Source organism: Zonotrichia leucophrys, chromosome 21, assembly GCF_028769735.1.
Source record: "Zonotrichia leucophrys gambelii isolate GWCS_2022_RI chromosome 21, RI_Zleu_2.0, whole genome shotgun sequence".
Lineage (NCBI taxonomy): Eukaryota > Metazoa > Chordata > Aves > Passeriformes > Passerellidae > Zonotrichia > Zonotrichia leucophrys.
In genome coordinates, this window is record NC_088190.1 from 1,551,155 (window position 1) to 1,572,749 (window position 21,595).

The 21,595-nt window shown below is 47.9% G+C and overlaps 2 protein-coding genes across 2 annotated transcripts; both read right to left on the reverse strand.

Annotated features, from left to right (window-relative positions):
- Nucleotides 1-3,187: 3,187 nt before the first annotated feature.
- On the reverse strand, nt 3,188-6,828 carry MASP2 (MBL associated serine protease 2). Its single transcript, XM_064730899.1, has 5 exons — nt 6,671-6,828; nt 5,800-6,019; nt 4,252-4,429; nt 3,873-4,004; nt 3,188-3,405 (listed from the first exon to the last, which is right to left on the reverse strand). Exons 1-5 carry the CDS (start codon nt 6,826-6,828, stop codon nt 3,392-3,394), a joined length of 702 nt encoding a protein of 233 aa, XP_064586969.1. The 3' UTR covers nt 3,188-3,391.
- A 4,824-nt stretch (nt 6,829-11,652) lies between these two features.
- Nucleotides 11,653-16,508, reverse strand: LOC135456683 (somatostatin-2-like). Its single transcript, XM_064730704.1, has 2 exons — nt 14,381-16,508; nt 11,653-11,987 (listed from the first exon to the last, which is right to left on the reverse strand). Exons 1-2 carry the CDS (start codon nt 14,474-14,476, stop codon nt 11,769-11,771), a joined length of 315 nt encoding a protein of 104 aa, XP_064586774.1. The 5' UTR covers nt 14,477-16,508; the 3' UTR covers nt 11,653-11,768.
- Nucleotides 16,509-21,595: the final 5,087 nt, after the last annotated feature.

Consider the following 21,595-nt stretch of genomic DNA (forward strand, 5'->3'; position numbering starts at 1 on the left):
CCAGTACCATTATCAAAGGGGATGAGATCATTTTTATAATCTTCATGAGTTAAATTTCTTTCTCCCTGGCCACCTTCATAGTGTTTTCTCAAAATTCCCAATTTACCCCTCAAAGATGGGATTTTTTGATCAGCTATATGGTAAGCAGCTGTCAGAACCCCACTGCCACCCACAGCTGAGCCACCTAACTTTTCTTGCCCTGTAGATAACACCACTTATCAGGGAAGCTCATCCTCCCTTCCTGCAGGAACTCACTCCACAAAGTGCAAAACAGCAATGGCAGCAAAAGCTGTTTAACAGTTTGAGATCTAAATACTGAATTATTGTGCTCATATGGATTAAATTAAGTTAATGATTCTAAATGTAATTCCTGGATTGTTCTGGAATGGAAAAATTGCTTGCAAATGAATATTTGATTTAGAATACAATTTTCATTAGTATTGCATCCCTTGGAAAAGTTCTGTAATCAAGAGAGACAGCATTGCTGAGGAATTTGGGCACAGAGGAGGAAGTGCATTTGTTCTGAATGTAAATTAGGGTAATTGGAATATATGGATATTCTAATCTAAAAGATAAGAGGCATAATTATGCTATTACACTGTACAATGTTTCTCCCAAAACTCAGTCTTGGATCTTGACTAATTTTACAGAGTAATGAATTTAGCAGTTCAGGCATTAAAAAACCAAATACAATCCACAACCCTGTACTCAGCAGCGAGGGGATTCTTTTCCTCTCACAAATCCTGCTGTAGCATGGTTCAATCTTCCTGTCAGAAACAATCCCAATCAGTTTAAAAGCAACAATTTAGTTAATTATGAAACTGTGTTTTCCAAAGAGATCTGGAATACAGGAACATTTGGCTTTTTACTCTCCTCATGGAGAACTGCACTGAGTTCTGGGCATTGCTCTGCAGCAGGCAGCCTTAGGCATGACCAAGGCCTGTTCAACAGTAAATGATTTAACAAAACTACGATCAATAATAGAAATTACAGTCACACTGTGAGGTTATAACATTTTCAGTTTTGTTAGCATTCCTCTGCGCTGTTAAACATTTAAATTAACTCACATTAGTTCTGTTATTCTGTGTTTCTACATAAACAGTGAATATGTGCATCAATTCAGACAGACTATGAAGTAACTGCTGAGGTAAGCCTGAGCCTCCCCAAACCACAATCACCTCAACTGTGATTTTAAAATTCTGTAAGCATACACAGTCTGGAGTATCTTCCAAAACTGCCTGCTGAGAAAGCTCAGTTCAGTTACTCAGAAATAAGTCTGAAACACTGCCTTCAGCAGGAATGTCCATGTATTACTGTTTGAACTTCCCTGGAGAGGTCTATAATGAAAGAACATTAAAAATTCTCACCACAGATCTTGTGAATCTGTTGTAAAATCATTATTTTCTCCCAACATAATTAGAAGCAAATCTCTAAGTAGCAGCGTCCAGGGCACCAGCAAGGCCAGATGTACACACCAGCATGCACAGACAGGAACAATTCTTTGGGGAGCATATCAAAGGACAATTGCTGCCAAATCCACCAAACTCACCTAATTACAGTATGGGAATGACAGAAATTGGTAACAAGAAAGGGCCACCTCCGTGTTTAATGCACGAGAAATTAAATCAAACGGGGTGTATTTGTTCTGGTTTACAGCAAATCTGGGAGAGAATCTTTAAAGGGGCTCTGGTAGGAAAGCAAATTTAATCGGCTTCTCCTTCTAACTGGTCTGGGAGAAAATACCTCTTTGGAGAAAAGTGGAAAAAAACCTGATTATTAAACAATAAAACTTAAACAATATTAAACAATAAAACTTCTTGCTGCTCTAAAAGAGATGACCAACTGAGAAAACCCCTCGGGTTGCAGCTGAGCTCTCTCAGTCTCTGATCAGTCCCTCAGTGCTGGAAATGCCACGGGCCAGGCTCAGCCACAGCTGCAGCTGCCAGTGCAGAGCAGGTTTTAAGAGGTCTAAAGAAAAGGGAAAAAACCACAGTCCAGGGAATTCTTTGCCTCAGCTACCTAAACTAACTAAAACCAAAAAAGAGCTCTGTCTTGCTGTCTGTGTATCTGCAGACAACACAGTCCAGGAGAAGGAATGTGGAGGAGTGAGAGCAGCATCTGAAAAAACCTGTGCTTCTTCTCTCCTCCCTTCACTCTCTGCAACAAGGTGCAAAACTTATTATTCAGCATAAACAAAGCGAGACTATTGGGGGATAAAAGCATCATATAGCGAACCCAGGACACGGGGTTTACACGATTTACATCGAGCAGCACAACCCGGAGCCTGATGCACTGCAGCGCTCCGACCACAGGGTGATGCTCCAGGACCGCAACAGAGTTCGGAGTATTTTACTTACTGCTCAAGAGTGCTGGGAGAAAACTGTCACTCTGGTTTTTTAAGATTTTCTAAGCTTTCTAATGTTGACATTCTTGTAGTGAACTTTCTTACACGCTTTCTGCAAATAACTCATTGTTTTGCTTTCTTTTATGGAAGAGGAGAGAGTTGATAGACAGTTTGACTCGTGTCATTAGAGAGTGTCACTGTGACTTTTTAATCTGCTGTCACTTTTAGAAAACTATAAATGTTAGAGTCAGAAAATAAACTTCCCTTTTTCATCACCTTGAGAACAGCAGTGTGTGCTTGCGTTCTTTGGTGTCCTATAGTGACAGAAAGCACACATTTTCTCTAACTGGACACAATCGTCAACTGCTGAGAATTAAAGCAAAAACCATGACTGACTCCTGATAATGTTCTCACACCAAAGGGGAGCAGTGACCTGCCACAGCCCAGCTGCACTCACAGGATCAGCCCAGGACATCTGCTGCCTAGATGTATAACTTTAAACTCTTGACAAGTTAGGGAAATTGTTCCATAAAATAAAATCATATGCCTAGATCCAAGCTGGTCTGTAATGATCAGCTGGAATGCTGGAGTTCTCTTAAGAGCATATCTAAAAGGAGCATGAGGAAACAAAGGTGTGATGTGGTTATGCTCTTCTTGCAGTTTAAGAACTATGTAAGGTTAAGCAACAAGAACCAGATAAAAAATTCAAGAGTCTTCAGGTAGCTCTGATGCTCAGGGGCCTTTCACAATGGCTTGTCTCTTACCAGCTCCTGTCTGATCTACCTTCTTTTTTCCCAAGTGACATGTGGGAACATCAGAAAATGAATGTCCCAGAGGCTGCATTTGGCTTTCAATAGGCAACAGCCTCTTTATTTACTGCAGCAGGCAAGTCTGAAAGGCAAGGAACCACATGGACAAGTCATGGAGCAAGAGAAGCCTTCAGCCCTTGGGCAGACTGCAACAGGTTTCCTTCCTGGAGTGCAACCAGGAGGAAAACCAGCTCTTCCCAGCACATCTGTCTCCATCTCTGCCTAAGTGAGGAGGAGCTTAAATATCTTCTGCTGGAAAACAAAGGAGAAAAAGAGCCTGTCAATATCAGCCAGCTCAAACAGGAGTCCAAAAGACACAGGGGCAGCTTTTGCCCTCAGCTCATGAAGATCTGCAGGGACCTTTGGCACAACAGCTGCATCACACAATGTCTTCACTGCCAAGGTGGCTCAGCAGTCACTGTTGCTGAGGAGCTCCCTCTGCTAGGAACTCAGTGCAGCACAACAAGAGATCTTTTCAAGGAGGGGAGCATAAATGTGCACACACCAATGGTCAGTGCAGAGCTGCTCGTCTGCTGGTTCACAGCCCTGGCTAACTCTGTGAAACTCCTCCCAGCTGCACCAGGCACACAGGGAATACTGAAAATGAAATACTAAAAATGAAAATGAAACCCCAGAGCTTTCACTGATATTATTGTCAGGACTGGATTTAAGTAGATGTTGTAGATAGGGGAGCATCTCCTGATCTAGAAGGAGCTCACCTGTACACGTCCTCCTGTTTTCATGCAGTGTGTAGCCAACCCTGCAGCTGCAATAGTAGCCCCCCATGTAGTTGTGGCAGTGATGACTGCAGAGGGGTTTGGTATCCAGTGGCTGCTTGCACTCATCGATATCTAATGGGCAAAGCACAGGATCAGGCAAACCATAGATTTCAACACAACGTTCTGTCAGTCTCAGCCACCCTGTGTTTTGTGAGGTTGGTCTTTGGTTTTTGCTGTGCCCCTCTGCATCTGCTTCTGCACTATGAGACCCCCTTCCTTCTCTGCCCCACACCAGCAGCCTCAGGCACTGAGAGCACAGGGAATTGCCAACCCCACAGCAGCCCTGGCTCCTCCACCTGCAATGGGGCCAGTCTCTCACCTTCAGCAGCATAGAAGGCCTCAAAGCCTGTGAATGGTTTCTCGTTGGAGTAATCAGACCGGAACACCACCACGAGGCGGTTATCAGCGGAGATGTACGTCCTGTTCCCCGGAGCCTCCTCGGTGTCTGTGCTGCCCCTTCCACACAGCGTGGCCAAGGTCTTCCCACCAGAGCTCAGCTACAAAACAGGCAGAAAAACCCAGCAGGTGAGCACAGATCATTGATCTTCCCAACCTGCTGCCATGGCTGGACAAACATGCATTTAACAGTGTGGGAAAGGAAGCTTGGATGCTCTCAAAAGGTTCTTCTGGAGGTCAGTCCACATCCAAGGCCAGGTAAGAGTGGATTTCCTCTGTTCTCTGTGACTTAAGACCATAATTTTGTCTCCCTTTCTCCTTTCAGAGATCCTCATGAACCTCTGATGCCAGCCATGCTTTGTTTATAATACTCTCATTAACTTGGCTCTCAGTGACAATCAGATCTGGGTAAAGCCAGAGACAACTGGGGTAAAAAGGTTTTGCACACTGACAAATTCAATTTTAGAAAAAGGTGTCCTTAAGCAAGTAACTCACTTGCTCTACAATGCACATATTAGAGTTCCAGCTGTTCATTTATCTTTATCACAAGAGAAATGTTCTGATACGTGGGGTTTATGTGGGGCATGGTAAAGAGGGAGCTGTGTGCCACACAACCACCAGAAATGAATATTCTGTCCTACACAAGGGACAGTACATGAAGAAGAGCAGACATTTGGGGAATGGGAGCAACTTGCCATATAAAAGGGTGGAAATTAGATTTTTCTCAGTGGGAACAAGGCTGCCTGATTTGGTTCAATCAGATGAAAAACTGGGTTTGCACACTCCCTGCATACACAGCTCCTTCCTTATTGTACACCAGGCCCACGCAAACAACAAAAGGAGTGGAGGGGTGGCTTGGCCTCAAATCAATGACAGGACACCTGGACCAGAGCACACACATCTTTCAGGGGCACTGCTGCTCACCCAAACTCTTCCCCAAGGCAGCATCTTTAGTTTTTTAATTTTTTTTATTATTATTTTTATTGGTTTTTGTTTGTTTTTTTTTTTTTAATTGCTCCTCTTCCTGAGGCTGCCTCTCACATTAGCCAGCAAACACACCACAGTAACTGCTCAGATGAGCAGTTTAAACTCTCACTTTCATTTTATGCTCTCCCATTATAGCCTGTGTCAAGCATTACTTGTTAATTTAAAACACTGTAAAATAGCAAAATGCTCAAATATTGTTTTGGGCAAAATTTCACGCTTTTTGTTTCATCACAGAATAGCATCAGAATTTTCTGAGCAAAAGCATCTCACGTTGCAGATGTTCCAATGTGACAACCACATCTGCTTCCTGGTCCCGTGGGCCTCAATAAGCACATAATTTAGAAACCAGCTGAGCCTGAACTTTATAAGTAGACTAAAATCAAGAGCTGACAAAGAGTTATGTTGATTCTGCATGTGACCAGGATCACATAAACAGAGTTTTTAACAGCTGCACCTGCTGCATGTTACCCCATCCCACACATACCTTCACATAATCATATTCACACAGGTAGGACAGCTCCAGGTCGAAATGGGTGAAGTAAATGCGAACAGAATATCCTTTGGGGACAGTAATATTCCATATTTTCTCCTTGTGATTTGGGTAGACTTTTGGGAAGTTTGGGGATGTGATCCTTCCATACATTTTTTGTGGCACAATGCTGCTCCTTACTCCACTGCAGAGCACAGCCAGCAAAACAAACAGCCTGTGGCAAAGGGACAAGAAATTACCCAAGAAAGAGTGAGCATTGTCTTGGATCACACCCCAAAAGCCACACACCCTCATTGCCTGTATTGGTACCAGATCAGGTCACTCAGTTCTAGCTGAAACCTTCGTGCCCAACACCAGTGAAAGCAATTGGGAGGGAGCAGTGGGGTCACTGTGGTAACAGCTAAACAGGATGAGCCTCATGCCCACGCCTTCTGGACCCTGCACAAAATCAAGTGGCCAGAGGAGCTGGATGGAGGTGACGGCACTCACCTCATTTTGATGCCTCCCTGTCTGAGCCTGTTCTGCCCTGAGCCTCGGGGAAGGAATCCCTCCCTGTGTGTTTGCATTTGGGGGTGGATGTATTTATTGCGTGTGCTCTGCTGTGTTTGTCTGGATGTTGAACCCTTGTGTTTATCTCCCTTCCACCCCCTTCAGCCTGCTGAGTTCTGGGAACAGCAGAATCACTAAAAACCGGGCTTCAGTCAGCGACGGGGAGAGCAGGCAGAGATGGAGAGGATGGATCAGGAGTGCTGCAGGCTCTTGGAGGGAGCCACAACATCACTGCTCTGTGGGAAGGCAGGCAGGGTCTGCCAGGGTGAGCAAGTGTTGTTATCTTGTTGTTATTATATTCTTAAACAGTCCATACCTTCTCGCTGGTTCTCTGCCACATAGCTGTTCTCTGTAGCACAGTTCTTCACGGCTTCTCAGGGGCTCCTCCTGGGCTCCTGACCCACCCCTGTTATCCCAGCTATCTTTACGAGCCCCAGCTGCTGCCCAACTAAGGACTTTGCAGCTGTGACTCATTTAGAATAGCTAGGACCCACTTATCTAATACATAGGACTCTCACTACATTTCAGTTGTTGTATTCTTATTGCTGTTATAACAATACATGTATTCAGGCCCCCACAAGCAAGGGGAGCTGGCGATGCTCCTTCCCTCTGAACAACTCGTCCCCATTTACTACCGATGCAAAAACAGCGTGTTACAGCAAGTGGCTGCGTCCATCTCAGAGTACAGAGGTGTTGAAAACAAAATAATGGGGCACATTACAGGATTTTAGAATAATGATGCCTCTGGTTGTATGGTTCTTGGTACCAGGACAGAAATACTGCAGGGACATAACACTGCAGTACACGCAGGCACCAGTTTCAGAGATGTAAATTCTTCCTGTTTTCAGCTGCAGATTTTAATCCAGTGCACACTTGTGGCGACCGAAATCTACTCCATGCCTTCTCCATAAGCATGGATTGCTTTTTATCCTGCCCATCCTGAAACACCCATAAGTAAAAAGTCACACTTAAAAAAATAATTTAAATTTCTTTTAAACATTTGTGGATCTACACAGGGGTTTCACACTGCCTAGGAAATTCAGCTGGGAGAACAAACACTATGGGACATAAAGCTTCATTAAGTCTCCTGCATGTAGACTGCTTCTTTCCAAATCAGCATTTAGGTTTCCTACAAAACTCCAGCACACATGGAAATAGTCCTAATATATAGAGGGTGAAAACCCAGATATATTAAAGCTGAGCCTAGGTCCATCTCTTCTCTGATGAAAATGGACAGAATTGGAAAACTGATCTGCAGCATGGAACAGACTGTTGGATTGCACATGCAGGAAATTTAGCCTGAGATATCCTGTAATCTAATGGACACCTTTTCAACTGCCAAAAGTCATTACCCCGGGCACAGAAGCTGGTGCTGGCAGGAAAGCAGGAGTTATTATATGAACAAAACTAAGGCCAACAAACCATTCAGCAAACTGCAAACAGAAAACACCATTTAATAAAAGCGAAGGAGAAAATACTAGCATAATAAATAGTAATAATTGTGTAGCAGCAATACCTACAAGCACAGCTAAATGACAAGAACCAAGAGGGCATTGACCTTTCCCATGGCCCACTAGCTACTAAAATGATCCTATCATCAAGATAGATGTGGACTTTATACTATCTGGAAAAGGGGGAAGAGAGAAAATTTTGGAAAAGAAAATCAATCCATGCCTGACTGAGCTGCTGCCTGATTCCCATGGGCATAAACACTTCCAGAAGCATTCCACTTCAGGCTTCCTGCTCACATCAGTGGCAGAGGAATGGAAAGTCAATTCTGATCTAAGGTCTGCAAAGTTTCTCACAGCCCAGAATTTGCTGAATGCCCTGAGGCTGATAGTTGCTGCCAAACATTGAAACAGGACTGCTGACTCCATGAACTGTTATGCTGGGCACACATTGGCTTTCCTCAGGCATGAGGAGAAGCACCTGATATAAACAAGGCTAAAAACACTGTCCCTGTTTCTTCTCCCAGAAGCCTTTCACCTCCAAAATACTGCTGGGGATTGGCTCACCAGGTGCATGAGCATTTTGAGAGCACTCATAGCAAACCAGGACCCACAGAAGCTCTTCCTGCCCACAATTTCCCTTCTGTCACAGTGCAAAGGCTGAGTGGACTTCATCCATGTCACTCACTATTTAGACAGTTTTGCAATATAAATGAAATTTATTGTGGAATGGAGCAGAAGATCACCAGTGCTGTTTTTTCTCAGCCATTCTGCTTCTAGCCCTCTCTGTCCCACAGAATGGCCAGCTGCCTTCCAGCACTGGACAGGGCTCAGTTGTGCTTTTGGAAGAGCAATCATAAGGCACTTCAGAGCCTGCTGACTCCCAGCAGTGGGTAAATTCATCAGCTCACAGATGAAGATGAGCACTGTTTGCAAGCCAGCATTTTGGAGCACAAAGACCTCTGTTTGCTCCCCGTGGCTCTGGGCTCCTAAAGCACACAAATCCATGGTTTTTTGGGGCAGCTGCAGCTCCCTGTGTGCACACCTGCACCTAAGCTTCTGGCAAGGAAGCCACCTCTCACCATGGGACTGATTGGGCTCTGGCTGGATTCAGCAGCACATGGCCAAGGACAAAGGCAGAGCTCTCAGAAAGGAGACCTCTTGGCCCATGAGTTTCACCCTGAGCAGGGCAGTTCCTGCACAGAGCCTTATCCCAGCTGGAAGGCTTAAAGTCCTAGCTGGACAATCTCCTTTTATTCAAATATATAAATAAAGTCATAGTGAAACCAACCAGATCTGAGGACCAACACTGACCATATGTACCATGTGTCTAAAGTGATGGATTCCAAAGCCATCATTGTCACTTTAGTTCTTTAAGATTTTTCTAAGCTTTCTGATGTTCTTGTAGTGAACTTTTTCACACACTTTCTGTAAATAACTCATTGTTTTGTATCCTTTTATAGAAGAGGAGATAATTGATAAACTGTTAGTTTAACCAGTGTCATTGGAGAGGTGTCACTGTCACCCTCCAATCCACTGCCACTTTTAGAAAACTATAAATGTTGGAGTCAGAAAATAAACTTCCCTTTTTTTCTTCACCTTGAGAACAGCAGTGTGAGCTTGTGTTCTTTCATGTCCTGCAGTGACACATCATCTCAGTGACCAAATGTCTCCTGGGTAATTTCTGGAATGTACAAGCCAGGAGTGGAAGCTTTTCACAATCATAAGTCATTGGTTTCTTCCCCTCTTTCAAGAAGAGAGTAAAATACACCAGCCAAGCACAGCCCCAGTCAAACATTTTTAAAAGCAACCTTTCCTAACTAGCAGTCTTGCATTAGGAAGCAGGCCTGACCTCAAACCAAATTCAACAAGGTCTCAGCTGTAGAGATTGCTTGTAATTTATTTTTGTTTGTTTTACACTAAACATTAAAGGCTTAACAACTGCTCAGGACTATGACACTCTCTGGGGAGGTGGAAGATATGCATTTGAATTGTTGATATTTCCTTCACCTTCCAAACGCTTCCTCTGAGACTTTCTATGAGCTTTCTATGCCTTCTGTCAAACTTTTAAATCTTTTTCACTTTCTAAAAAACCCAGAGATAACTTATGGGTATTTGCTCTCGCTCAAAGAGCAAGACACATTATTCTGAGCAGAGACTCTTAAGTGCATTGGCTACTGCATCTAAAAAAGAAATAGCAGGCTCTCACTCCCTTCTAACTTGTCAAATGCCATTATAAGTCTCACAATTCTTTTGTGAAAATTCAGATTTTTTGTGAAAATGGAGAATAAGTCACTCACACTGAATCTGATTTATCCTGACACACTCACTAATTGCTACCATCAGGCAGGACCTCGCATCGCTTCAGTGTCAGCACATTGACTTAGCAAGGAGACTGCACAGTCAGATCCAGCTCAAACACTGATTTCAGAGCTGATAAAAGAAGCTGTCCCCATGGTGCTGGCCCCTGTCCACAGCAGGTGCACTGGCAACTCACACTTCCCCTTGGTGCTCAGCCAGTGCCCCAGCCTAGGGCAGCAGGAGCCATCTGTGGGGACGCAAGAGCAGCTCAACTTTCAAATTTGCTTCCAGCCTTGAGAGCTGCCAGGTTCCTCTCTCCTGTGGGAACCACTAAATAATCCAGCTCACAATCTGCTGAACCAGCAGGCTCTGTCTGGGGCAATCCCTACATCCATGTACTCAGGAGTTTCTTGTTTTTACTGCACAATTTCTTGGCCATTACCTCAGCTGCCACAAAACTGGCTGGTTTGCTGATTAATCCAAAATGCTGCTGTTGACAGGAGTGTCCCCTCCTGGTCACCGACCTCCAAAAGCAAGATGTAAAGGCTCAGAATGAAGCCATTAAAAATAGCTACCTTCAGTTCTCATCAGGTCTGGGGACAGGATCAGTGACATACAGTAGAAGCCTCCTATTTTGTACAGCCATTCACAGCAGGGTAATACAGCTCTGAAATTCGAGTTCCTAGTTGAACTTGAAGCAAAAGAGTGACTAAATTTCATACCTTTTTGTTTGGCCAGTAGGAGAGATTCAGCAGCCTTCTTCAGAGGGAAATACCTGTGAACTCGGACACGTCTACTGTCCGTATCTTTTTACTACCTGTTAGTTCTAAAAATAAACACTTCAAAGATCTCCTCAATAATCCCAAAGAAATAAAACTACATGATCTGCTACTCTCCAGGCAGCAAATGGCACCCAAGAGGGTAGGTAAGAAAGCCCAGGTGGTTTGGTTTTGGGCTTGTTTAAGCAAGTTGAGAAGACACCAAGAAACCATGAGTGAACCAGAGCACAGTCACAGCTGTTCAACCCAGGGTTATGGCCAATTTATAGAATTGTTTTGGTTTTAGATGCAGCCCAAAAGCAGCCCAGGAGCTTCTCTGGAATTACCTGCTGGCAAACCAAAAGTAGGTCAAGTCTGGGCATGTCTCCCTCTCCCCAGATGCTGCTCCTGCACCCCACATCTGTACAGCACTGCCTGGGTGCTTCACTAAGCCAGTGTGGGAAGGAGCAGGGGGTGCTGCTCTCTCCCATGTCCAGAATCAAACCATCCTCTCCCCACTGGTGCATGGCACCTAATCCTGACCAGGGGCTGACACTGAGGATCCTCCCCACGAGGAACCAGCACTTCACTGCACACCCATCTGGTCCCTCAAAGGCTGAGGAGGCAGCTGCAGCAGCTTTAGAGACGGCTGTGCCTCCTCCCCGTGGCTCCCCTCACACCTGCAAACCCTTTCCCATAATGGCCATGGTCCCCCAGGGCTGCTCCTGGGGGAAAATGTGTGTGTCCCATCCTCCCAGCACGGCTGCCCCACAGAGAAGCACAGACACGTCCCCGAGGCGCTATGCTTTATTCTGAGGCGTGCAGGGCACAGAGAACGAGCTGGGTGGGCAAGGAAGATGAGTTGTGGGAAGGTGTTTGCAGGCTGGCAAGGCCAGGCCGGGCAGCACTAGCAGGAGGTGAAGGTTTTCCAGAAGAAATTCTTGCAGGGCGCCTTGCGGTCTCGCTGCGGGAGCTGGGCAAGCCGCCCCAGCGCTGCCCGCTCCTCCTGCAGCTTGCCCTCCTCCTCCTCCCCATCCGGCAAGGCTGCCTCGCTGCCCGCGTCCACGCCGTCCAGCAGCCCTGCCAGCATCTTCAGAATGACGTCCTTGTGGACGGTGCTCCGTTCCTGCAGGCAAAGAGCAGGCAAAGTGAGGGATGGAAGGCTTGTCCCCCATGGCTGTCGAGATCCAGAGCATGCAAACGTAGCCCACGGGGCCCCTTCTCATTCCCCTGCCGCATCTCAGAGCCAAGAGATGGCAGAGCCGTGCTGGAGCTCAGGGATCTGTGGCTGCAGAGGCCACTGCTGCCTCCCATCCCTATCCAGCTCAGCCAGTTGGGCCTCCATGTGCCATGTTAGAGCTGGAAAAGAGCTGCTAACAAATAAGCTTGAATTGCTGTGAAGGCCCTCACTGCAGCACTAATTAAATTTCAGTGTATGCCAAACTGCCTCTTTGCTGCTCTGGCCTCTGCCTTGGGAAAGTCAGGGAGGAGGCACAATTCTCTAGGCAATAGTAAATTATTTTACCCCACAGTAAAATGCCGAGAATGAAGTGCAACAAGGAGAGGGCTGGGTTGATGGGGAGAGGGACACCCCAAATATCTGAAACAAAATGTTGCATCAGTGGAGAGAGGCAGCTGTACTGTGTAATGCCATAGCCTGACCTTGGGGGAAAGTGGGATGGAAAAAGAGCTTTTGAGCTCCATCCCATTGCTTAATCATCCCACAGAAGAACAGAGCCTGTGATTTGGAGCTTGAGGGAATTCCACAGGTACAAGCTACGAGTTACTGTGTTTCTCTTAATTTTACATCCAACAAATCTGAGAAATTACCTCTTGCCTGAGCATTCCTGGTCTCTGTGACTCATTAGCAGAGACAGCTGGTACTGGCCTAGCTGAGATAGGATCTGTTCCTGTCAAACCATCTATTTCCCATGCAGATGGGAATCTTGGAAACAAGTTTCCACATCGTCCCTCACAAATGCCCACACGTACTTAACATTTGCTAAGGACCACCTCGTGAGCAACTCAAAAGATGGGCGAATACAGGCAGAGCAATTGTCTTGAGTTCACTTTACAGAAGGTTTATGGATATTTTTAATCACTTTCTTAGCTCCAGTAATTACCCCTGCTACCACACAAAAGAAACCAAGGAACAGAAAAAATCCACACTATATCTCTGGCAGAAGAAAAGACAGGCAAACCAGTTTGTGCTCATGGTTCATTAGCATCCATGAACTCTCCAGTTTGCAGAATGCTCTATAATAATGACTGTCTTTAATGATACCAATATCTTGTAAGCAACAGTGTGTAAAAGACTAAGAGCCATTACACTTGAATTAATTTTTACTGAATACTTTTTTATCAATTTATCCCCTATAACTTGTTTCTTTTTTTCCCCAGCAGCTAGGATTTGCACCAGGAATTTGTTTTTTAAGAGAAATTAGTTCACTTTTTAAGTACTGCACTTGTTATTGTAAGGATGTAGAGCTGAAAATTTCCAGTTATACCCAGAATGGTTAATCCCAGGCAGCTGCAGGAGCTCTAATCTCTGACAGAATGTCAACACTTCACACTGTGTATGGTTCTGTCTTGCAGCCAGTTTTGTCATTAATGGGATGTGAGCCTGCTCCTGAAGTGCTAACACACCGGTGGATGAGCTGGAGCCAACACTAAGACCAAAAAACCAATGTGGATGTGCACAAAGGAGAAGTTAGTGCCTGTGAAACCACCACTGGCATCCCTCACTATGGATCCAGCCAGGTGTGGCACTAACCAGAGCTCAGAGGCACATCAGGAATATGCAGGTGAGAGGACTGCAGGGCAAGGGCAAGCAAAACAGGGCTTGTTTGGTTATGCTTTGATTCCCTATCCCTTTGGCCTCTTAGGGAAATAGCACAGAAAGCAAAGTTATTGGAGTGCTCTAGCCATTATAATATTAGGGTTTTGCCAATTGGTAAGATAATTAGACTGCTGTAAGTTCTGCCACTGCATTGAGCTACGCTGGCTCAGAGCATAATTATCCTAGTGGAACTATGTCAATATAATTCCTCCTGTGAATACTTACTACTCCAGAAAACACAATTTTATTTTGATGCAATTTCTTCATTTATTTCTCTGTCACTTTCCTATCTTTTAAATGTTTGTCCTTCCCACAAATTCTATTTAAAATTGATCATTTTATCAATTATATATCTTTTCCTGCCCTCCCTAGTACTTTGCTTCATTCTCTCATGCTGTACCCTTTCAATAAGATTTTCTCCTTTTCCCTCCAATCTCCTTTGTGCCAGTTTTCACTTAGCTCAGGCTTCACATATTCCAGCTCTCTGGCGTCTGTCCTGGTACCTTTCCTAAATCAGCTGGCCAGCAAGCCATAGTAACAGTCCGGGGCTTTGCAGCACATCAAACTGTAAAGCCTTGGAATATAGAGGGATGGAAGAGTTGCATTTGGTCCAGTCTACTTGCCCTTATGTCCCTTTCCTTGCCTCTATCCTACTCCTACCCAGCGCATGTTGTACTCACCCTGGTGCTCTGCAGTCTCTCTTCCCCGGGCAGCGTCGTGGCTCTCACACTCCACACCAGCAGCAGCACGGACACCAGGCTGGCCACCAGCTGCATGATGCTCAGCTTGTCACTAGTGCTGAGATAGGGACACTGGTAGAGGGAGCTGTTCCTGGACTCTCTTCTGCCTCCGACAATTGTTGCAAGCCATTTTATAGCCCTCCCCCAGCCCAGTAGGTGACGCAAACAATTAAGTCTATATCAAAGGGAAATTAGGCTTTGGAGAGGTTGTTAACATTTGGCTGCTTGAGTGGGATAATTCAGTGCCTCTGGGTTTTCCATGTGCCAGACCTGCAGAGGCTGAGGAAGCAAAGGTCTGGGACTCTCCAGTGACAGGCTGTTTCTTCATGTCACAAAATTGCAGGCATCATCTGTGCCTCTTCTAGTTAGCCAAATTCTGTTTGGGAAATAATGAGAAGTAGAACAGTCCACCAGCTCCCACAAACCTCTGGCCAATGCCAGATGAATCAGAGGCAAGTGGTAAAATCTTTGGCCACCAGTACTTAGATATAGCTTGATTGATTTAAATGGGAACTAATGAGACTGAAAGCCCTTCCCCAGAAGCATTCCCTGCCCAGCACAGGAGCTGTAACTGCTGGAGCAGGGCATGACATCTGAAGGAACACTGCAGCCATGGCATTAAAGCCAGCAAAAACAATTACTAAGTAGAAATAGTTACTCAACTGGTCCAACAATCAAATCTTTATGGCTCATCCTCGAGGGGTGAGCCCACTCCAGGGAGGAATCTCCATGCAGCCCTTGAGCATTGGGGTCAGATGCTGCCCAACCAGTGGAGGACAAGGGGTTAACGAAGCTTTTTGGACCTTGCCCTCAGAGTGGTTCCACAAAATGTCGATTAAAGCAGATCTTTAAATAAAGACAGCTTATACATATGCTTGCAATGGGTACCCCTAATTTTTTATGTTCTTTCCTTAAATGTTGGCATATATTGTATGTACCTATGTTGGCTTGTATTGTATGTACTTATATTGTATGTAATTATGCTGGCTTACAGTGTGTGCTTATACTGTGTGTACCTATTTTGGCTTATATTGTGGTCTCCTGTAGCAATAAAGCAAGGTGTAATCAACTTTTCAGAAATAGAAAAATGGTAATATTGTGTTCATATGTATTTGGCCTGTATTGTTCTGAATTTGCAATTGCTGCTGCATTTTGATGCATTCCCTCTATGTGAATTGGACTCCTACTTGTTTGTATATGTATATTGTGTTATTACTTGCATTTGTATCCATACTTGCACTTGTATCCATTGTTTCAATTCCTCCTTCAAGGCTCAGCTCCAGTCCCAGGCTCAAGACCTGGCATGCACATGCATTTGGCAGGGAGTAGCAAACCAAGTGAAAGAACATTTCAGTGTTTTTTTTCAGCTGATTCTTTAGGAATATACTTGGAATAAGCTTCCTCCCCAAGAGGATTTCAATTCTACACATGCACAAGGAGGAGAAAACATAAATGCAGCATTGAGACAGCTCCGTGCTGAGAGCAGTGGTTTTAAGGTTAAGGCCTTGTATATCTGGGAGGGTGAAACCTCTGTGTTCAACCCTCTGGGATCATCACTTGGGCTTCCTGTGCTTCTCAAGTTCTCAAAGTAAAATTGACCCACCAAACTCATCTTTGTCTCAAACCAGCCAGTGAGACTCACATTTCAGAAGGACCATCAATGGTCTGATAAAGACACAGCACATTCAAGCAGGCTACTGGGACTGAGGAGGATATTCGAAACCTGTTGACATGCAGTTCTAGCAGAAGTGCAAAATGAAATGCAAGGTAGTAGAACTGGAAAATGAAATGCTGTTAGACAAGGCTGCTCCCCAAATTGGTTCTGCCTGCATCCACCTGCCCTGCAGCAAAGCCTTCTCCCTTTCTCCTCACTGCCCTGTGCTCAGCACCAACCCAAACCTGGGCGATTTCAACTGTTGTAAAACTGCTGTAAAGCGCGACTGTTGTAAAAGGTACCGTAAAGCGCGACTGTCGTAAAGCAGCACTGTCGCAAAAGGTGCCGTAAAGCAGCACTGTCGTAAAACTGCCGTAAAGCAACACTGTCGTAAAAGCTGCCGTAAAGCAGGACTGTCGTAAAATGCCGTAAAGCGCACTGTCGTTAAAAGTGCCGTAAACGCGACTGTCGTAAAAGCGCCGTAAAGCGCGACTGTCGTAAAAGCGGCCGTAAAGCGCGACTGTCGTAAAATCGGCCGTAAAGCACGGACTGTCGTAAAATCGGCCGTAAAGCCGACTGTCGTAAAAGTGCCGTAAAGCGACTGTCGTAAAACGGCCGTAAAGCGCGACTGTCGTAAAATGCCGTAAAGCGCACTGTCGTAAAGTCGGCCGTAAAGCGCGACTGTCGTAAAACGGCCGTAAAGCGCGACTGTCGAAAAAGTGCCGTAAAGCGCGACTGTCGTAAAATCGGCCGTAAAGCGCGACTGTCGTAAAAAGTGCCGTAAAGCGCGATGTCGTAAAAGTGCCGTAAAGCGCGCGTGTCGTAAAATCGGCCGTAAAGCGCGACTGTCGTAAAAGGTGCCGTAAAGCGCGACTGTCGTAAAAGCTGCCGTAAAGCGCGACTGTCGTAAAATCGCCGTAAAGCGCGACCGTCGTAAAAGGGCCGTAAAGCGCGACTGTCGTAAAATCGTCCGTAAAGCGCGACTGTCGTAAAATCGGCCGTAAAGCGCGACTGTCGTAAAAGTGCCGTAAACAGCACTGTCGTAAAAGCGGCCGTAAAGCGCGACTGTCGTAAAAGTGCCGTAAAGCGCGACTGTCGTAAAAGCTGCCGTAAAGCAGCACTGTCGTAAAAGCGCCGTAAAGCGCGACTGTCGTAAAAGGTGCCGTAAAGCGCGACTGTCGTAAAAGCGGCCGTAAAGCAGCACTGTCGTAAAATCGCCCGTAAAGCGCGACTGTCGTAAAACTGCCGTAAAGCAGCACTGTCGTAAAATCGGCCGTAAAGCGCGAGTGTCGTAAAAGGTGCCGTAAAGCGTGACTGTCGTAAAACGGCCGTAAAGCGCGACTGTCGTAAAAGGTGCCGTAAAGCGCGACTGTCGTAAAGGTGCCGTAAAGCGCGAGTGTCGTAAAAGTGCCGTAAAGCAGCACTGTCGTAAAACTGCCGTAAAGCGCGACTGTCGTAAAAGCGGCCGTAAAGCAGCACTGTCGCAAAAGGTGCCGTAAAGCAGCACTGTCGTAAAAGCGGCCGTAAAGCAGCACTGTCGTAAAAGGTGCCGTAAAGCGCGACTGTCGTAAAAGCGGCCGTAAAGCGCGACTGTCGTAAAACGCCGTAAAGCAGCACTGTCGTAAAAGGTGCCGTAAAGCGCGAGTGTCGTAAAAGCGGCCGTAAAGCGCGACTGTCGTAAAAGGTGCCGTAAAGCGCGACTGTCGTAAAACTGCCGTAAAGCAGCACTGTCGTAAAAGGTGCGTAAGCGCGTGTCGTAAAACTGCGTAAAGCAGCACTGTTTAAAAGGTGCCGTAAAGCGCGACTGTCGTAAAAGCTGCCGTAAAGCGCGACTGTCGTAAAAGCGGCCGTAAAGCGCGACTGTCGTAAAAGGTGCCGTAAAGCGCACTGTCGTAAAAGGTGCCGTAAAGCGCGACTGTCGTAAAAAGTGCCGTAAAGCAGCACTGTCGTAAAACTGCCGTAAAGCGCGACTGTCGTAAAAGCGGCCGTAAAGCAGCACTGTCGTAAAAGGTGCCGTAAAGCAGCACTGTCGTAAAATCGGCCGTAAAGCAGCACTGTCGTAAAAGCTGCCGTAAAGCGCGACTGTCGTAAAAGCGGCCGTAAAGCGCGACTGTCGTAAAACTGCCGTAAAGCGCGACTGTCGTAAAAGTGCCGTAAAGCGCGACTGTCGTAAAAGCGGCCGTAAAGCGCGACTGTCGTAAAAGGTGCCGTAAAGCGCGACTGTCGTAAAACTGCCGTAAAGCAGCACTGTCGTAAAAGGTGCCGTAAAGCGCGACTGTCGTAAAAGCGGCCGTAAAGCAGCACTGTGTAAAATCGGCGTAAAGCGCGACTGTGTAAATGCCGTAAAGCGCGACTGTCGTAAAATCGGCCGTAAATCAGCGACTGTCGTAAAAGGTGCCGTAAAGCGCGACTGTCGTAAAAGTGCCGTAAAGCGCGACTGTCGTAAAATCGGCCGTAAAGCGCGACTGTCGTAAAAGTGCCGTAAAGCGCGACTGTCGTAAAAAGTGCCGTAAAGCGCGACTGTCGTAAAATCGGCCGTAAAGCGCGACTGTCGTAAAAGGTGCCGTAAAGCGCGACTGTTAAAAGCTGCGTAAGCGCGACTGTCGTAAAATCGGCCGTAAAGCGCGACTGTCGTAAAAGGTGCCGTAAAGCGCGACTGTCGTAAAATCGGCCGTAAAGCGCGACTGTCGTAAAATCGGCCGTAAAGCGCGACTGTCGTAAAACTGCCGTAAAGCGCGACTGTCGTAAAAGGTGCCCTAAAGCGCGACTGTCGTAAAAGGTGCCGTAAAGCGGGACTGTCGTAAAAGCGGCCGTAAAGCGCGACTGTCGTAAAAGGTGCCGTAAAGCGCGACTGTCGTAAAAGCTGCCGTAAAGCAGCACTGTCGTAAAATCGGCCGTAAAGCGCGACTGTCGTAAAAGGTGCCGTAAAGCGCGACTGTCGTAAAAGCGGCCGTAAAGCAGCACTGTCGCAAAAGGTGCCGTAAAGCAGCACTGTCGTAAAACTGCCGTAAAGCAGCACTGTCGTAAAAGGTGCCGTAAAGCGCGACTGTCGTAAAAGCGGCCGTAAAGCGCGACTGTCGTAAAAGCGGCCGTAAAGCGCGACTGTCGTAAAAGGTGCCGTAAAGCGCGAGTGTCGTAAAAGCGGCCGTAAAGCGCGACTGTCGTAAAAGGTGCCGTAAAGCGCGACTGTCGTAAAACTGCCGTAAAGCAGCACTGTCGTAAAAGGTGCCGTAAAGCGCGACTGTCGTAAAACTGCCGTAAAGCAGCACTGTCGTAAAAGGTGCCGTAAAGCGCGACTGTCGTAAAAGCTGCCGTAAAGCGCGACTGTCGTAAAAGCGGCCGTAAAGCAGCACTGTCGTAAAAGCGGCCGTAAAGCGCGACTGTCGTAAAACTGCCGTAAAGCAGCACTGTCGTAAAAGCGGCCGTAAAGCGCGACTGTCGTAAAAGGTGCCGTAAAGCGCGACTGTCGTAAAAGCGGCCGTAAAGCGCGACTGTCGTAAAAGGTGCCGTAAAGCGCGACTGTCGTAAAAGGTGCCGTAAAGCGCGACTGTCGTAAAAGGTGCCGTAAAGCAGCACTGTCGTAAAACTGCCGTAAAGCGCGACTGTCGTAAAAGCGGCCGTAAAGCAGCACTGTCGCAAAAGGTGCCGTAAAGCAGCACTGTCGTAAAAGCGGCCGTAAAGCAGCACTGTCGTAAAAGGTGCCGTAAAGCGCGACTGTCGTAAAAGCGGCCGTAAAGCGCGACTGTCGTAAAACTGCCGTAAAGCAGCACTGTCGTAAAAGGTGCCGTAAAGCGCGACTGTCGTAAAAGCGGCCGTAAAGCGCGACTGTCGTAAAACTGCCGTAAAGCAGCACTGTCGTAAAAGCGGCCGTAAAGCGCGACTGTCGTAAAAGCGGCCGTAAAGCGCGACTGTCGTAAAAGGTGCCGTAAAGCGCGACTGTCGTAAAAGTGCCGTAAAGCAGCACTGTCGTAAAAGGTGCCGTAAAGCGCGACTGTCGTAAAAGTGCCGTAAAGCAGCACTATCGTAAAAGGTGCCGTAAAGCGCGACTGTCGTAAAAAGTGCCGTAAAGTAGCACTGTCGTAAAAGGTGCCGTAAAGCGCGACTGTCGTAAAAGGTGCCGTAAAGTACGACTGTCGTAAAAGGTGCCGTAAAGCAGCACTGTCGTAAAACTGCCGTAAAGCGCGACTGTCGTAAAAGGCGCCGTAAAGCGCGACTGTCGTAAATCGGCCGTAAAGCGCGACTGTCGTAAAACTGCCGTAAAGCGCGACTGTCGTAAAAGCGGCCGTAAAGCAGCACTGTCGTAAAAGGGGCCGTAAAGCGCGACTGTCGTAAAAACGGCCGTAAAGCGCGACTGTCGTAAAAGGTGCCGTAAAGCGCGACTGTCGTAAAAGGGGCCGTAAAGCGCGACTGTCGTAAAAGGTGCCGTAAAGCGCGGCTGTCGTAAAAGGTGCCGTAAAGCGCGGCTGTCGTAAAAAAGGGATGTAGTAAAGCACGACTGTCGCAAAGGGCAGTGCCGTTCAGCCCTTTACCAAAAACTTGAGACACAGGTTTTTAAAGCACTTTATTGTATCTCCCGCCGGGCCGTGGCTGCCGCAGAGCTGGCCCCATCCTGCAGGGCGCTGCTGGAGCTCTCTGCTGCACAGGGGATGCCCCAGCGCCCGCCCCGCCCAGCTCCACCCCTTGATGCCGCGAGTCTCCAACGGGACACGCCCCCAGCTCCCCGTCGGACTCCGCAGCTCCGGCAGCCGCAGTCCGGCTCGCCCGCACCGCCCCGCCCCCAGCCCCTCCCACCATCCCCGCCTTTGCCATTCTACCAATCGCTGCTGCCGCGGCTACCGCGGGCCCCGCCCCTCCTGTCCCCGCCGCTTGCTCCCCGCGAGCGCGGCCGCTCCTGCCGCCCCCCAAGTCCCCCTCGCCCCGTTTGCCGACCCAGCGCCAGCGCTGGCCGAGTCCCGTCGCTGCAGCCGCATCTCTGCAGCCCCGTGCCGCTCCCGGATCCGCGGTGCCGAGCCCGCCCGGCGCGGCCCCGCTGCGTCCCCAGCGCCCCGTGTAGGCGGCTGCCGCGAGAAGCCTTCACCCCCTACCCCGAGCTGCCCGCGGGCGCCGCGGCAGCGCAGACACCCACGGCTGACCCCGTCCCTGCCGCCGTTTCGGCGCAATTCCCCGCTCCCGGCACGGCACCGCTTGCGCAGGCACCGGGGCGCCCCAGCCCGCCCCGCCGCCCCGTGCGGGCGCCGCGGCGTCCACAGCGGCGGCTGCAGCCTCTGCCGCGCTGCCGCCGCTCCAGCCGAGCCTCCTGGCAGCGCCGCCCCCGCCCGCCGGGCCGGCAGCCCGCAGCTCCCGCCGCTCCTCCCGCCTCCCGCGATCATCTCCCGCTGACGAAGCCGCCCCGCCGCCGCCCGTGGCCGCTTTCCTGCTCCTGCCGCCGCCGCTGCATGGCGGGCCGAGCCGTCCCTTCCCCAGCGTGGCTCCCCGCCTCAGAGCTGATGGATAACGCCTCT

What these genes read in the sequence shown, in the direction of transcription:
- MASP2 (XM_064730899.1), bottom strand. Translation starts at nt 6,828, where the DNA reads ATGAGTCACAGCTGCAAAGTCCTTAGTTGGGCAGCAGCTGGGGCTCGT. An exon ending in GGCAGAGAACCAGCGAGAAG is followed by an intron (nt 6,020 to 6,670) that starts GTATGGACTGTT and finishes CCTTTGCCACAG; the next exon opens with GCTGTTTGTTTTGCTGGCTG. An exon ending in GTGAATATGATTATGTGAAG is followed by an intron (nt 4,430 to 5,799) that starts GTATGTGTGGGA and finishes CCTGTTTTGTAG; the next exon opens with CTGAGCTCTGGTGGGAAGAC.
- LOC135456683 (XM_064730704.1), bottom strand. Translation starts at nt 14,476, where the DNA reads ATGCAGCTGGTGGCCAGCCTGGTGTCCGTGCTGCTGCTGGTGTGGAGT. An exon ending in AGAGACTGCAGAGCACCAGG is followed by an intron (nt 11,988 to 14,380) that starts GTGAGTACAACA and finishes CTTTGCCTGCAG; the next exon opens with GAACGGAGCACCGTCCACAA.